This window comes from Ruditapes philippinarum, unplaced genomic scaffold (genome assembly GCF_026571515.1).
Source record: "Ruditapes philippinarum isolate M1 unplaced genomic scaffold, ASM2657151v2 ctg3443_1_1_1_1, whole genome shotgun sequence".
In the NCBI taxonomy this organism is placed as follows: Eukaryota; Metazoa; Mollusca; class Bivalvia; order Venerida; family Veneridae; genus Ruditapes; species Ruditapes philippinarum.
In genome coordinates this window covers 76,302-92,995 of record NW_026857227.1, presented here as the reverse complement: position 1 = coordinate 92,995, position 16,694 = coordinate 76,302, and the positions used below count along the sequence as shown (strand labels likewise).

The following is a 16,694-nucleotide window of genomic DNA, read 5'->3' as shown; positions in this document are numbered from 1 at the left end:
ATCTTTATGTTTTTCATCACAAAAAAAAAATCAAATCAAGATTTATATTTTGTCATATAACAAATATCCCTCCGCTAACACAGATTTCATACCATTTAGTTTTGCATTTTATTGCTAATAACTAGGTTACCTGTTATGTTATGCTAGAAACGTTGTTATAATGTTTAAAGCAAATAAACTGTATTGTATTGTATTGTACTGTTTATCATTTTCTATTTCAAGCTTACATTTTAATTATTCTGTTTATGTTGAAGACACTTAAGGATCAAAAAGAAATAGTAATTAAATTATTAATGGTGTCATTCGGGTCAGATTAGATTAAACCCTAAATTCAGTGTTGATACAAAATATATCTTTCATAAAGCCTTATAATTATCTATGAAGAGAATTTCCTCGCAACGACTTTTAAATGCCCTTAAATGCCCAACAAATGAAGTAACTCGAAACTGCCAAGTACATTTCTCAAGCTATTAATCTCATATAACTTAATATCTACATGGTAGGAAAATCCAAATTTGTATTTCAACCATTTTTTAATATATTTTTTTCCTTTTTTTTTTTTTGGTTTTTGTTCCTTGCTGTTCTTTTGTGCTTATATTGATAATAAAATAACCTTCGAACGATAATTATTTCTCAACTACAGCAGCACTGTTTCTTTTAAATCACAAAATTCCATTTCGAACTAGTGAAAGAAGACATTTTATATATTAAGATATTTATGTTAAACTAACATGTTATTGATTTAAATCTAGACACATGGATAAATGTAAATGAAACATCATATTTATCTATAATAAAAAAAAAACAATAAATTCTTTATCTCGATTTATCATTAGTGTTGTATTACAGTTTACAAAAAGCTATTTATTGGCAAGATAGTCTGATATCATTCACAAAGCACAAAAGTTCTTCAAGTTATAATAAAAGGAAGTAACTATGCCGAACATAATCGTACATATTCGGCCTTTTCCGCCAACATTGATTATTCAATCTTCCGATTGACTGATTATCATGAATAATTGTCAAGGTGGTTGGATTGCCAGCTACGACGTAGTTTTATTAACAGTTGGAATTTTCCTAGTTTCTATTTCAATTCATGGTCAAACGGTCAAGTTGGTGAAGTTAACAGGTATTCATTTCGATTAATTGCTTTCTATCTAAATATTTAAATTCACAAATATTATATTTTGTTCTTAAGTATTGATAAATATTCAACGTTTCAACGAATAAGTATAAACACCAATTAGCAAACAAACCAATTAGTAAGAAAAAAAAAGAAGGAAAATAAACGATTTAAACAGCTAAGAAAGAAATGCGTCTATTTGTATGAACCTGGCGTCCGTGCGGTCGGTATCTTCCTCAGGTCAAGGTTAAGATCACACTTAAGCATCATGTATAAAATACAAAATTTCGTGTCCGCACAAGATCTTTTGCACCGATAGATGGAAATTAAATATATTTCCAAGAAATTTTAATTATAATGAGATGACGGGCGGAAGCCTGGTTTAGATTTTTCCTTATCAAAATTGGTCCCGTCGTAGGGTTTATGTAGAAAAACACACTTGTGCCTCGTACTGTTCGTGGAACTACAAGCATAGAGCTTCAATATTTGGCATGTAGCACTGCAATGTAGACCTTTACAAAAGTGATATTCATCAGGTCCATTGGATCAATATTGGCTCCGCCCGGGAGTCACCTGATTGACATAGGTTATCTATTTGAAAACACACATTGATGACTTATTTTTGAAAAGAAACTACAATGCCCATAACTTTCATATCTTGTATGCAGAATAACTTTTTAGACCTCCAAAAAAACTAATTCATATTATACTCAGAGTTTGTTGATTTTTGACCCGCCCCGGGGTCACTTAAAAAATATAGACTTAAAACATTGTTGTATTGTATAAAACCACAGAGCTTAGATACTGGGCATGACTTTCTTAGAAGTTTTGTGAATCATACACTTTGGGTTTGATGAATGGGTTTCTTCTCTAATTGAAAGATTATTTTTGACTTCTAAAACTAACTTTTGTTCAGGCTTAAATAACCCCGCCTTTGTGGAGCCTATGTTTATATAATAGTATATGTATACTGAAATGTAAATAAATTAAACAGAAAAGAAAACTATTTGTGTTTGATTTTCTAGTCAAATTTTCAAAATGTTTTGGTGATGTATCGAATTATCAAATATAAACATGTTGTTCTCGTATGAACTCTGTAATTTCAAGCCTTGCAGAATTCGAATTAATCGGATCACAGGGAAAGCTTTTAATACGCAAAACCTCAGCGAAATCTTACCACTTAATCGATGTCCTTTTAAGGCAACTTGATGCTGGGTCAGACACTGGGTGGCCAGATGCACTCTCTGAACGGATTAACTAATACAAATCGCTTTATTCCTTATATATTTGCTCAAAAAAATTCTCCCTTAACCCACAATCATCTTCTCGGTGATCCGATTTTGTTTATGATTTGGTAATAGACACTGAAACCTTTACGACAAAATATCAGGCTAAAGCACTAAGGTGGCCTGATGCTCGTCCGGGAAAGATGGTCTGCCCGAGTTCGTTTTTTTTTTCAAGATATAAACGGATACCAGAATGAGGAGATTTATTGGAGCAAATCTGATAAAGTTGTAAAAATACGTTTATTGTGTATATATTTAACAAGAAATTAAAATACTTGTGTTTAACAAGTTATAATAAAACGCAATGTGAGCTTAAGTTAATAATGATGTATCACATATCAGTGTCCTCTCAGAAAGTGAAACATAAAAGTGAAAGAGAACACAGAAGAAACTAGCAGTAGTACAGTTAAATGATGACAAAAATGATTCAAGTAACTGCTGATCATACAAGACAGTATAATAAGTATCGGCAAAGAAGGGTCGGCAAATGAGGAGCTGCAAATGAACTTATCTAGCTCTAAAATAATCATTATACTTGGCTCGTTTAAAGTTTTTAATGAATTAATGAATTAATGAAAATTCACTTACTATACATATATCTTATTTACATAAAAACAGCCGAAAACGATACAAATCTGCAAAAAATGTTGAACATTATTGACGAAAGTCATTTTGTTTTCTTCCACGTTGACTGATATAAAATATAAAATGAGAAATAGCATTACCTTTCCAAACAATCAAGTGTTCTAGCAACAATGTTCGAACAACAATGGTTTTATCTCCTTTATTTCTCGCAATTCTGCATAGTCAGCTGCTACCCTTCCGTCCTTAAAAATAATACAAAATTGGTGTTTTTCTTTTTTTAAAATTATCAAAATTATAGCACTTATAACTGAAAATTGAAATATATATAATAAATACTGATCTTATTACGAAAACATAAATGTTTTTAATGTTTGTTGCTGTGATTTATGTTTATTTAATCTGAGCGATTGCGAGATTAAGGTATTTGCCTTATAGCTTTTGAATTATGTGTGCGTGTCCTACTTAGTCCAAACTTCCATGCTTCCTTATATGGAAAATGTACAGAGACGTTCCATGATTTTTTTCAAAGTCTAAATCAGAAGTTGTCGACTACTGAGTTAACTATCATAACGTTGTTTTAAAGTAATATTAGGGCATAGATGAATGAAAAACAGAATTGCTTATAATTTTTTTTTACCTCATCTACCTTTTTTTAATCTCGTTGGCATCTTTCTCTAAAATTACTTTGATAAATTTTTCACCTTGCTCTTTGGGTAATGCATAGACATAATGGTGTGGATAACGATAATACGGACAAACAACATCTCTTCTTTGTATATTTAAACAAAATGGTGTAAGTGTAAGGGGAGATAATACAGAGAAGCTTACGGTTACAAAATATTTGACACCTTATATTTGTATTTCTTTTTTATTTCAAGATGAACGCGTTTGCACGTCGTAGTTTAGTTGTTTTTTAACGTTTTATAAAAAAAAAAGATTTATGAAGAGGAAAACCATGAGCAGTCATGCATTATACCTAATTTTTTAAAACCATGTACACTTTAGAAATCAAGAGCTAAGCCATGTACGCAAAACCAAAAATAAGTCACATGCCTTTCTGTGTGTCGAAATTTAATTGAAAATTTATAAAAGTTCCAAAGGAACTATTGGAATGCATGGCAACTGAATCACTGTCACAGCATGAACGGCAGCTATGACTTACATAGATCGCAGTATTGTGGTTGCATCTGCAAATTGTACTTTGAAAGAGTTCACATGGTGACCTGTGCAGTCGTCTTCCATATGGGAAATATAACGTGGTAAGTATCGCAAAATTATCATCTTTTTTCTTTCACTTAAAGGCGGATTATATAAAGACATTTTAGGTTACCTGATGCAAAATCCGATGCAAAAATTATAATAATACGCACAGGATATATTTCTGTTTCGAATTTACATATTAACCAAACAATAATTATATTTTTGATTAATAAAAGAATAAAACATTGATAATGCAACTAAAGTTGTCTCCTCATTTTTCTCAAGTCAATTTTTCTGACACAAACTTCTTTAACTGAAATACTATTGCTTTTGTTAAAGCAGTAAAACCTTTCTAAAAATTTAATCAGCAATACACTTATTATCTATTGACATATATGATGCAACCTTCATCAGATTAAAGTTTTCATTTCTTGTATTTGTTCGATCGATTTTTTACGCAAACTTTAAAATATTTTTGGTCATACATTTATCTGGCAACTATAACTGCAAACAAATATAAATGAAAACATAAAAATGTATCATATTAATATTTATTAAGTTATTCCTTGAAATAAGATATTGATTAAGTTATAAAAGATTCAGTATAAACATTTAAATATAATGAATAATTATATTTTGTTCTAGAACAATTTATTATCTGCTATAAATATATATGTAATACTGGATCATTTATCCGACACTTGTCAATATCGTGGTTTGTTGTTACGTCTGATACTAAATACTTTCAAGATAATTAATTTTTGTATTCAAGACCTTCCATTATAGACCACTTCAATTTAACATTTAAAGAAAACAAGTCACTCTGTAGACATTCTAACATTATAAAGTATTGTAAACTACTAGACTAGAAAATGTTCAATTTGTTTTTATCTTAAAATTCAACAGAGAAATCCTATTGAATGAAAGAAACTCTGTACAGGGTATCGTAAAAAACGTTCAATATCTTTCTAAATCAACTCAATCCATACTTTATATAATATATTTTAAGAAAAAAACAATAAAGGGAGATAATTGTGAAGAGCATATTATGTAAATTTCAAAACAGAGTTGTCCAAAGTATTATTGATAGTTAGAAATACCCTAGCGTCTGTTTCAAACTATATTCAAGCTGTAATTGATCGTATAGGGATTTATTTCTATCAATTGTTTTTATGTTTATCTTGAGATGTACATATATATCAGATATTATATCTATTTCTCTCTAAATAGCAATATATATATGTTTCTCTTTAATGTAATAGATCTCGAAAGGTTGAAGAAAAATATGAACTTCCTTATTGAAAATAAATTGAAACTTTGAAAAGTTAACAGGATCTATTTATTTGATGAGGTCAGATATCAACAATTATACTTATGAAACAGTAGATATTTTGATAAAATCTTTATTTCTTGCCTCACTTAATTTAAATGAACAGAAAATGAAGGGAGTTTCCCAAGTTTGGGAAATTTTTAGAGTAACAAGTACTTGACAGGGTCATATTTCAGAATTAGCTCAACTGTTAAGCTTACTTTAGGTATAAATATACTATCCAAGATGTATGTGTTAGGTCTATCTTCAATTTCTAATGCTGTAAATCGGGCGTTTTTATCAAATACCCCTTAAATATATTATATAATATATATTATAAAAAAGGGTACTGGATAGTAATTGTTTTATGGACAATCGACGGGAGGTATAATAATTAAGTAGAACAAGATTTATGCTTTGTATTGTTCCTCTTACACTATCTAATATTATTTTGCGCTTCATTTACATATCTTGTATAAACCTGAAATCGCAAAAGTGTCAAGATACTGCGTCGATAAAACATTGGGTCAATTTTGAACAATAGATTCCCACTCTCTTTTGTTGTGACATCTAAATACCTATGACAGAAGTTTTGCTGTTTTCATTTAAAGAATGCGTATTTTTATGTTTTCTTATTAAGATAATATCCAAAATAGTTGCCCTTTGTTTGTTTGAGAAATATTAAACGAGTCACGATACGTATATATGTTTTTAGTGCAAAAAAATGATTTATCGCGGCTAATATTTGTATTACCTTTAAGATAAATATACACGTTTATCATTTTCTATTTAATGTTTACATTTTAAATATTCTGTTAAAGTCTAATACACTAAAGGACCAAAAGAAATATTAACTAAATTATTCGTGGTGTCATTCGGGTCAGGGCAGGTATAAATCCTGGTTTCAAAATCCTGGTTAAAAAAGAACGTTTCTTTTATAAAGCGTTATAATTATCAATTAAGAGAATCTCCTCGCAACGACTTTTAAATGCCTATACATGCCAAACAAATGAAGTAACTCGAAACTGCAAAGTACATTTCTCAAGCTTTTTATCATATAACATAATATATACATGGTAGGAAAGTCCAAATTTGTATTTCTACCATTTCTTAATATTTTTTTTTCTTTTTTTTGTTCCTTGCTGTTCTTTGATGCTTATATTGATAATAAAATAACCTTTGAACGATAATTAGTTCTCAACTACAGCAACACTGTTTCTTTAAAATCACAAAATTCCATTTCGAATTTGTGAAAGAAGACATTTTATATAAGATATTTATGTTAAACTAACAAGTTATTGATTTAGATCTAGACACATGGATATTGTAAATGAGACTTCATATGAAGGGAAGCATTTCTGCACATGTTATTAAGAAAAATGTTAGATTTCTCTAAAATAAAAATACAAACAATATATTCTATAATTTATTTTAATTTTGGTGTTGTATTACAGTTTACAAAAACGCTACTAATTGGCAAGATAGTCAAATGTCATTTACAAAACACAAACGCTCTTCAAGTTACAATAAAAGGAAGTTATAATGCCGAACATAATCGTAAATTTTCGGCCTTTTCCGCCAATATTGATTATTGATTATTCAATCTTCCGATTGATTGATTATTATGAATAATAGTCGAGGCGTTCGGATCGCAAGATACGACGTAGTTTTATTTAAAGTTGGAATTTCCCTAGTTTCTATTTCAATTTATGCTCAAACGGTCAAGTTGGTGAAGTTAACAGGTATTTTTTTCGAATGTTTGCTTTTTATCTATATATTAAGATTCAAAAATAATTTATTTCATTTTTAATTAGTGATAAATATTCAATGTTTTAACGAATAAGTAAAAGTTAGACACCATTTAGCAAAAACAAACAACAAACGATTTAAACAGGTCATTTAGCAGGTCAATAAAAAATTATTGTAGAGCAATAGTATATTTTAAAAAACGTTATTTTTTTATAAATAGGATTTTAGTCATAAATAGATCGTAACATATGTATTTGGTAGATCGACTGTTTCAAACATTAAATAAGTTCGCGGTTTTTTTTTTCAAATTAAATTGGTCGTAAATGATTGTGATTGCTCACATCATTGAATCTTTGTAATAACTTGAATGAAAATTGGAAATTTTCCAAGTGCTAATCTTCATGTTTTGTTTTAAATAATTATGAATTGTTTAAGTTATGTAAGGTAAGTTGAAATTTACAATTTTTGTTCTTTTCTGAAATAATGCCTATAACAATAAATGAAATATAACATTTACTGACCATATTTTTCTTTGATGTTGAAGAATTATATTAATTGTTCCATTATCTGAAGGTGTATTGCATGCATCTATTATACAGTGTCATTCTCTTTATTGCCCTCCTCAACAGTATCTGAATCATGAAAATGTAGGAGGTAATTTAGCTAAATACTTCATATCATTATTTGATAACCCGTTACACTTCTTTCTTTTCTAGAAAATATAAGATTGACATTAATGTATATTGGATGCATTTAATATATCATATAGTGAATGGGTACTCAGGATGGTTATTTTGTTGTTGAGGGTCAACTTGAAGTTATGATGATTAATATTTATATTATCTTTATAACTGATAGCCATGCTTATCGTTTTATTTGCAAAAAAATTGTTTATTATTGTTCTTTGATATTATATAACATGTGAGGAACAAATAAAATTAATTCCAAATTCATGTCAAATTTGGTTTCAGGATTTAGTAAAACACTTTCACTCTTAGTTAAAATATTTGATAAAACTGTAAAAAGACACCTGAAGTGAATTTTCATGCAATGCAGATTTTGAATGCCTTAATTGAACCAATGAAAAAGACCCAATACTATTAAGTAAAATAAATGACCAAAGCAAATTTCTCAAGCTATTTTTATATAAAGTAACATCTACACGTCATTTCCTAGTAATTGTTATGATTTTTCACTGTTGTCTTTGATGTTGACACTGATATTGTAATAACCTTTAAACGATCATCATCTCTTCAATTACTGTAATACGGTTTCTTTCAAATTTGAAAATTCCAATTCAAACTAATCATATCAAATAATTTGATTGATTTATAATATACAAGTTTGAAACACTCAATTACACTAAAAGATATCGAATACCGACAGGGACTTCGGACTTCTGTCATATGGGGAAGCTATCCAGCTAGCTAACGGGACGTCGTTGGTTCTACTCAGGTGTCCATTCGTGCCTGAATTATTGTATTGAAGGGCACCAGAATTCGTCCTCCAACATTAAAGCTGGAAACCTTGTATAATCTTTTATTATTATCAACCACTTAAGTATTTCAACAGATTTTGGCATGGATTCGTAAATATTTAAATGTTTTATTTATATCAATTACGGCAGCTTTTCAAAACAGTTGAGGAACCGTTTTAGCTTTTAAATATCTAGCATGTGTAGACAACTAAGTTCATTGAACACACATTGACAATATATATTGTACGAGTATATCTAATAAAATGGTTAACATATCAAAGATAACCATAACCCCGTAATATAAAAAAATCGAGGAGAACATTTAAAAATATTTGCAATCTTTATGTATTTTTAACTTTAATTATAAATAGAAATGTGATATTTAAGTTATTATAAAAGGCAGTTTAAACAAATAGTATTATACTATTTTACCGTGATTTAAATTAAGACATTATTCTATACTGATTATCGATCGAGAATATGGTCAATATTTGTTCTTTATATCAATACATAGTTGTATATAAAACTAAGCCAAAACTTCTTAAATGTCTGCAGTAGGAACAAAAAATATAAATATGTATAGTTGGTAATTGAATACAAAATGTATTGTAAATGTAGAAATATTATTTTCTGAAAATGATTTCAATTAATTTGAAAATATGAAAATATACTGTATTATAGTTTAATAAAATTATTTTGCATTTAGTTGTTTTATCACATTTTGCCGTCTATGAATAAACCACAAATTTGCTTTATACAAATATTCCGCTTTGTCCAACATTTACACAAGCTTTTTGAAAGATAAAAATTATTAAGTTTATTACAAATATATTTTCAATGAACTCTTTAAATGTACAAGCATTTAAAGAGCAAAAAGGAATACCACTCTTAAAGTTGTTCTTTAACATATGTAATAATTCTACTTTAAAGAAAAGTTCATACTATTAGAATGAAATCGTTCCATACAAATTTATATTTCTTCAATTTAAAACATTTGATGCAGAGGTAATTGAATGTTTCAAACAATTAATTGGTTAAAGCGTTTTCAAATGAAATTCATCGTAAATACGCCGTTCTTGAACATGTTAATTTGATAAATTTGGTAAAGGTTTTCCAATGAACACTTTTTATATATGTCTAATATGTCTTTTTTCTGATTTACTTACTTAATCGTTGACCTAGTTCAAGCGAAACATACTTACAATAGACTTTCCTATTTGACAAATTATTAGAGCAAAGATAAAAATTCTCAACTTCCTAGTTTATTACAAATTGAATAAAAGAAAGAGTGAACTTTATGGTTTATTTAAATTAATTAATGTGATGACATGAGGTACGACATCCATTAGTAAAGACTACAATGAGATTGTGATTTCTTCCATTACTAAAACTTTAGAGAAAATAGGATAATTCCCAAGTTGTGATTTTCAAGTTTCTATTAAAAAATGTAAATTGTAAAATTACTAATACTGTACAATTGGTGTTCTTTTTTGAATATTGTCTATGAAAAAAACATTTATTGGACCATAATTTACAATGATGTTGAAGAATTATTTCAATTTTTAACAGTTAAAAAACAATATTGAAGATGTATCAAATGCATAAATCATACAAGATTATTATCTTTGTTGCACATTATCTTATCCCTCCTCAACATGCAGGATCTGATCATGTGAATAATAGAAGTAATTTAGGTGCATACCATTATCTTTTGATCATGTATTATACTTGATTTTACAAATCTAAAAATATTAGATTATGATTAAGGTGTTTAGGATGTCATTGCATTCAACTATATTAAATAGGTGCTGGATAGTAATTTTGTTGTTGAGGATCAACGGGAGGTTATTTTATGATAATTAATATTTTTTATTATCTTTTGAACAAGGATCCATGATTATCGTTCCCTATTCAAAATCTTATTTTTATTATTGTAGTACATTTGAGGAACAAATTAAATAGCAATTAATTTCATCATTGTGCCAAATTCGAGTCAGGGTTAGTTAAACCTTTTCACTCTTAGTATCAAAAATATCTCAATCAAAACTTGAAAATCATCCTGGTAGTGAATTATCATGTAAAAAGACATTTGATGCCTTTTTGTACCAATTAAAAACGCTAAATGAAATGATTTTCTTAAGCTATTATAATTCATATAATTAACATTTGCATGGTGGGAAAATACGATTTTTTTGCCAAAAATTTCCTAGTAATTATTATGATTTTTGCACTATTTCGTCTTTGATGTTGACAATACCGTTTCTTTCATATCACAAAATTCCAATTCGAATTTTTCGTATCAGCTGATTTCATTGATCAATTATTTTCAAGTTTGAAACACTCAATGATGCAAGTTTTCAATTACAAAAATAACAACAACAAGCACAACAACAAACAAATTAGAACAGGCATTTCTAAGTTGTTGGACAGCTAACACGACGTTTCTCAAAGCTACCATTAAACATCGAATAATAAGGAAAAACAAACACAAAATATAAAAATTGAGAAACTTCATATTGTGCTGAAATATACATCTCGAAAAGACAATTTTTATTTGAACTTTACACAATCAATTGCAGACATGCATTTTGTTTATTTATTGACACATTTATTTATGAGGGGCGTCAGTGGCCGAGTGGTTAAGGTCGTTGACTTCAAACCACTTACCCCTACGCTGTGGGTTCGAATACCGACAGAGACGTTGGATTCTGTCATGTGAGGAGGCTATCCAGATAGCTTACGGAAAAAATATTTTTTTTTATTTATGATGAAAATAATAATATTTAATAAAATTTACAGGATGTCGGAAATTGATTACACTCGCAATGTATCACTCAGACTGTCTAAAGTACTTGATGAGATAGGAGTGAACGAAAGAATGGTAATAAAAAGAAGGCGACTACAGCTAATAAATGAAACAATATGGACGATAGGACAACAATTAGTATTAAATGAAGACATGAATATATATTCATTAGGTAGTAGAGTAGAAGGTACTACAACACTTGGTCTTCATTCTGACGGAGATTTACTCTATACATTACCAAAATCCAAAGTGATACAAGACTGGAGTGAATGGGAACCTGGTGTAGAAAACCTGTTAATGATACAGGATGAAACTGTATCACCAGGATATTGCTTATTACAGATACTTAGAGAAGATGCTCCACTTCCAGAAGAGAATGCGTATCATCAGAACTGGTATAGAGATAGAATAGGAAGAGTATTATTAAAGAATTCAATAGTAAATATCGGGGGAGGTGATGAACGTGTTAGACATGGTCCAGCACAATCAATGGATGAAAGACCTGGTTTCTTTGGTAGAGACATTGTCCTTGCAATGACTTGTCAACAATGGCCATTACAAGCTAGACAATGGATTAATCAGCAAGGTGAAGGTCAATGGCCTACAAACGATATGAAACAGTATTGTAAAGGCACGGGATGTTTTGTTGTAGGAGTTGGAAGCAAAGGCAGTGTTAATGAAGAACTTGAATGGAGAATATCCACTTCCATTGCTGAGAGATTTTTAATGTTCAGTCTCAATATAACACAAATCAGATGCTTTGTCTTAATGAAAATGATTTTAAAAACGTTTATAACCACACAATGCCCTGATAGCATTTCAAGTTACATGTGTAAAACGGTCATGCTTCATTGTATTTCAAGTACAGACAACAATGCTTGGAACGAAAACACCTTGCTCATCTGTTTGAATTATTGTCTGACAGTACTTTACAATTGTGTTATTAATGATTACTGTCCGCATTTTATCATCCCAGAGAACAATTTAATGTTGAGACGTTTTACTCCGGTAACAAAACAAATCATTCTAGATAGACTTTGTTACATTATTAGCAGTAACGGAAGTGCTTTACTTGAAATAGAATGTGATCAACTTGGGTCTAGAATTGAAAACACATTTTTGAGATTAAAAGAGATTGTTCCTGAACAGATGTCGTGTTTGATTTCAGGAGAACTGGTCAAAAATGCTGCTTATATTGTCAATGATAATATTACGGTCTTGCTTATAGAAACGAATAAAATCAATCACATTAGAATTCTATTACAAATATTATATATATACCTAATGAAATTAACTCATGATATGAATCAAGGGCACAATAAATTAGCATGTAGTAAAATAGCTAAATTTCTAAGCATGCATTTAGGATCTGCACTAGCCTCAATTAACTTACAAAGTGAACGAGGTGTCTGCCGAAAGTCTATTGTTTTGATGACGTTAGGTTTAAACATTGATGTAGCGTCAGGTAAACTGAAACTAGCCTCAATGTTCTTGTGTACTGGAGATATTGAGAGGACAGAATTCATTTTGAAAAACATTGAAGAAGGTTATGATCTCAATATAGTTGAACAAGTATGTAAGTGCTACGATTTTCGAAAAACTAAACATAAAAAGGCATTCGATAAGCTATGTTACGAAACAGATAATGAATATACATTGTTGCAGAGTACAACTGCATCTTGTGTCAGGTTTCTACGATGCGAAATAAACTGCTGTCCCTGCGAACTCCAACATGAAATGTTCAGATCATCACAACAAGACCTCCCTTATAGAGGTAAAAAAGATATATGGATGGATTTGGCTGTAGTAGATTCTTTGCCTTACTTATACTTTTTACAGTATAAGACATATTCTCATCTTAGAAGACATCGGGATAAACAGGCGGCAATTTCCAACCTTGCTAAATGTTTTGTAGAGGAGCCAAATTTCGGACACAGAGAAACAGCGCTTAACCTTCTAGGTCAGTGTATGGAGCAAGAAAATAGAATGGATGCGGCTTTAACGTGTTATCTGTTATCACTAAAAATACGAGGTAGAAATAACGCTGCAAAGCTTCATATCTGTAGACTTATCTGCTCAATGTTAGGTCCAGTCTTGCAATAAAATGAACAAAAATTTACTTTTTGCTACTGCAATATGACAATATGAATACAGATACTTTTGTAGAAAGGAATACCTGTCAAACAGTTTGAAGAAACAATAAAATAAATGTTTACGTTTCAAATAAAGTTTTTATTTGATTTAAGATATGAAATATCACATTTTGACGGTGTGTGGTAATTCTTATGCATTGAAGCAGAAGTTATTGGTCGGAAGAATTTTCTATGTTTTGTCGACACATTAAAGGGTATTAGAATTACAGCTAAATACGAAAATGTAATAGAAACAAAAGTCTGTCAAAGATGTATTTTTATCGTGTATACATTAAACAGGAAATAAAATAAACCCCAAAGTTAGAATATTGATTTTTTTCTGGATGCATAAAATAGCGTTGAACTAATTCTTTTGTTGAAATATGTAATTTAAACATTATATATTTCTGCAATGATATTGTGATTTTAATACATGAAGCAAAATGTTAACAAAAAAGGTTATGAAATTCATATCATTATTTTATATTTTAGTATATGCCATGTTTATCTTTGTTATTTGTTAATCTAATGTTATAAGCATATAGTTAGTAAATTGAAATTGTTAAATGTGTCGGGATTTCACAGTCTTACGTTCAAATTGTTCACAGTGACTTATTGAGTTACGTAGTGAAAAATAATCATAACAATGAAAATATATTAGAATTGTCTCAAGCACAAAACGAGTTATTATTATCCTGCCCGCCGATTCTTTGTCGACACATTTAAGGGTATTAGAATTACAGCTAAATAGGAAAAAAGTGATAGAAGCGAAAGTCTGTCAAAGATGTCTTTATTGTGTATACATTAAACAGGAAAAAAATTAAACCCCCAGGTTAAAATAAAATATTATGTGAGCTAAACTAAATATGAATGGATTCACCATGCTACAGCAAGGGGAACGTTTAGGTTGTCTACAATAATGTTTTTCTCCGGTGCATTTTCGTATAACGTGCGTGCGTACGCGTGCAACGTGCGTTTGATAGAAGCGTTTCCCAAACGTGTATCGAGTCCAAACGTATTTTTGTTTATCATGTATTATTATCAAAGATCATTTTATTAACAATTTTGTACAAACAAATAAAAAATGATATCTTATTTCACATCGTGATAAGAGGATTCCAGTAGCCTATACCTGCAGGTATGAAATATCTGAACAAACTTGAAATATCAAGTCTGAGATATAATAAGCTTGTCAAAAACGAAAATTCAGTCAGATTCACTCCTCGGGACCTTCATGCTTTTGACGAACTAACAACTTGTAAAATGTTCATAAAGCTTATCTATTTATCAACACAAAAGATAATAAGAAAGTTATTTCATAGCCTGGGCCAAAGAACTGCCAACAACCATACTGTTTATATACAGCAAGAATAGACTGTAATGCCTAAGATAGACGGAAAGAACAAACAAGTTGGAAAACAAATGTTACTTCCTGTTAAAAGAGAGAAAAAACTGAAACGTTAAAGACGCTTTAAACAGCAAAATTATAAAATGTTGCAGGCTCAGTTATATTAAGCCATTGCAATTAGTGGTAATAAGAATGAATCATAGATCAATCAAATGTTAAAATTCTGAAACAAGTCCAGGGATGTTTCTGATGAAGTTTGCTTTCAATAATGGGTCACTATCAGTAAATGTTTTAATTTACGCATTTTGTTCTTTTTTGCACATGGATGTTTAATGTAATAAATGAATATTAAACTTATCTTCACATGGTTCAGTTGTCTAATTTGCAAACTTTAATCACATAATGTATTGGGATTTTCACATTTCAAGGGAAATTTGTTTATTTTAGGGGGGAGTTCTTCGGTCCGAATATCCCCCTCTAGCATACTTGTCTACATCTAATTGTCAGGGGGACAGGAAAATGTGATATATCCAGATTACTCTGCCAGTACAGCCCGCATATAGCTTTCCAAGGATCCATGGTTGTTGCTGGGTCATATGGGGGTTGCGTTCATTGAACGCCGCCTTTCCTTGTTGATCTTGCTTATCATATTGAATTCGATCAGACTGCACATTTTTCTAACCCTGTGATAATTGGCCATCAGGATCGTCAGAGTGTTAAATACTAAGTGAGAAAGTAAGCAACCAAAAAGCTCTTTTGAAAGAGCTGCGGAATAGTATTCAATGCAATTCCCATGTCCGAACCCCAGTCAGGCTGCACAACTTTCTCACTCTGTTACTTTTTGCACCAAACAAAGGCTATACCTTTATATAACTCAAAGCTAGTTCACTTTATCAGTTAAATGTACCAAGAACAAATTTCAGTATAGTGGGGGACTATGTAAATGAGTAGAAGTAATCGCATATGAGAAAAGATATGTAAGCGTAAGAGCTGTGGTATGGTGTTATAAGGGTTCTGGGTGTATTTTTGTAGTGCTAATGTATTGTATTCTGGGTGTCTTTGGTTTGAGGGTCAGTCAGTCTGCATACTTAACTACCCATGTGATATTAATAAATATTTCCTGCTTATTATTTAATGCAGGCAGTTATGTTTATATACCCTCTTCAGTGAGGAAGTGCTCTCTGTCCCGTCCCTGCACCTATGGTCTCGACCTTCTTACTTAATTTGTTTTGTTGGATTTGGGACCATTCCTTGCATTATGCATGGAATCACAAAAAGATATAGATAATTCAATTAACGCATAGCTAAAGGTTCTACCATTTTTGATATTTTTGTGTACGCGGGAATAAACGTCTGTCTAACAGATACACGGGCAAAAAAAAATATTGCAGAAGTGCGCATGAAGACGTACTTTTTAACAATCAGATGTTGACATTAGCGCATTATAGCCTAATATTGTTGTGAAAATTTATTTGATGAGGGCATTTTGATATAAACATAAATTTATAAAATCTTTATGTCAAGCATAGATCTCAATATAAATCCGTGATGTCAAGCTATCATATTTTAAAATAAAATAGGTATAAACTATCGCGGCCTATAGTTGTTAAAAACTTTTATAAATGAGATTTTTTATTTCAAACGTAAGAAACGTTTTCATTTTGTGTGCATTCTAGCGT

The 16,694-nt window shown here is 30.1% G+C and overlaps 2 protein-coding genes across 2 annotated transcripts in view; both read left to right on the top strand.

Annotated features, from left to right (window-relative positions):
• The first annotated feature begins 994 nt into the window (after positions 1–994).
• LOC132749114 (uncharacterized) overlaps positions 995–16,694 on the top strand; it is a 30,187-nt gene continuing 14,487 nt past the window's right edge. Inside the window, exon 1 of the mRNA XM_060738799.1 lies at positions 995–1,129. The gene's annotated coding sequence lies outside the window, so the exon portion shown is untranslated. The remainder of the gene's footprint in view (positions 1,130–16,694) is intronic.
• LOC132749115 (uncharacterized) lies at positions 7,138–13,996 on the top strand. Its single transcript, XM_060738800.1, has 2 exons — positions 7,138–7,245; positions 11,529–13,996. Exon 2 carries the CDS (start codon positions 11,530–11,532, stop codon positions 13,636–13,638), a length of 2,109 nt encoding a protein of 702 aa, XP_060594783.1. The 5' UTR covers positions 7,138–7,245; position 11,529; the 3' UTR covers positions 13,639–13,996.

What these genes read in the sequence shown, in the direction of transcription:
- LOC132749115 (XM_060738800.1), top strand. Translation starts at nt 11,530, where the DNA reads ATGTCGGAAATTGATTACACTCGCAATGTATCACTCAGACTGTCTAAA.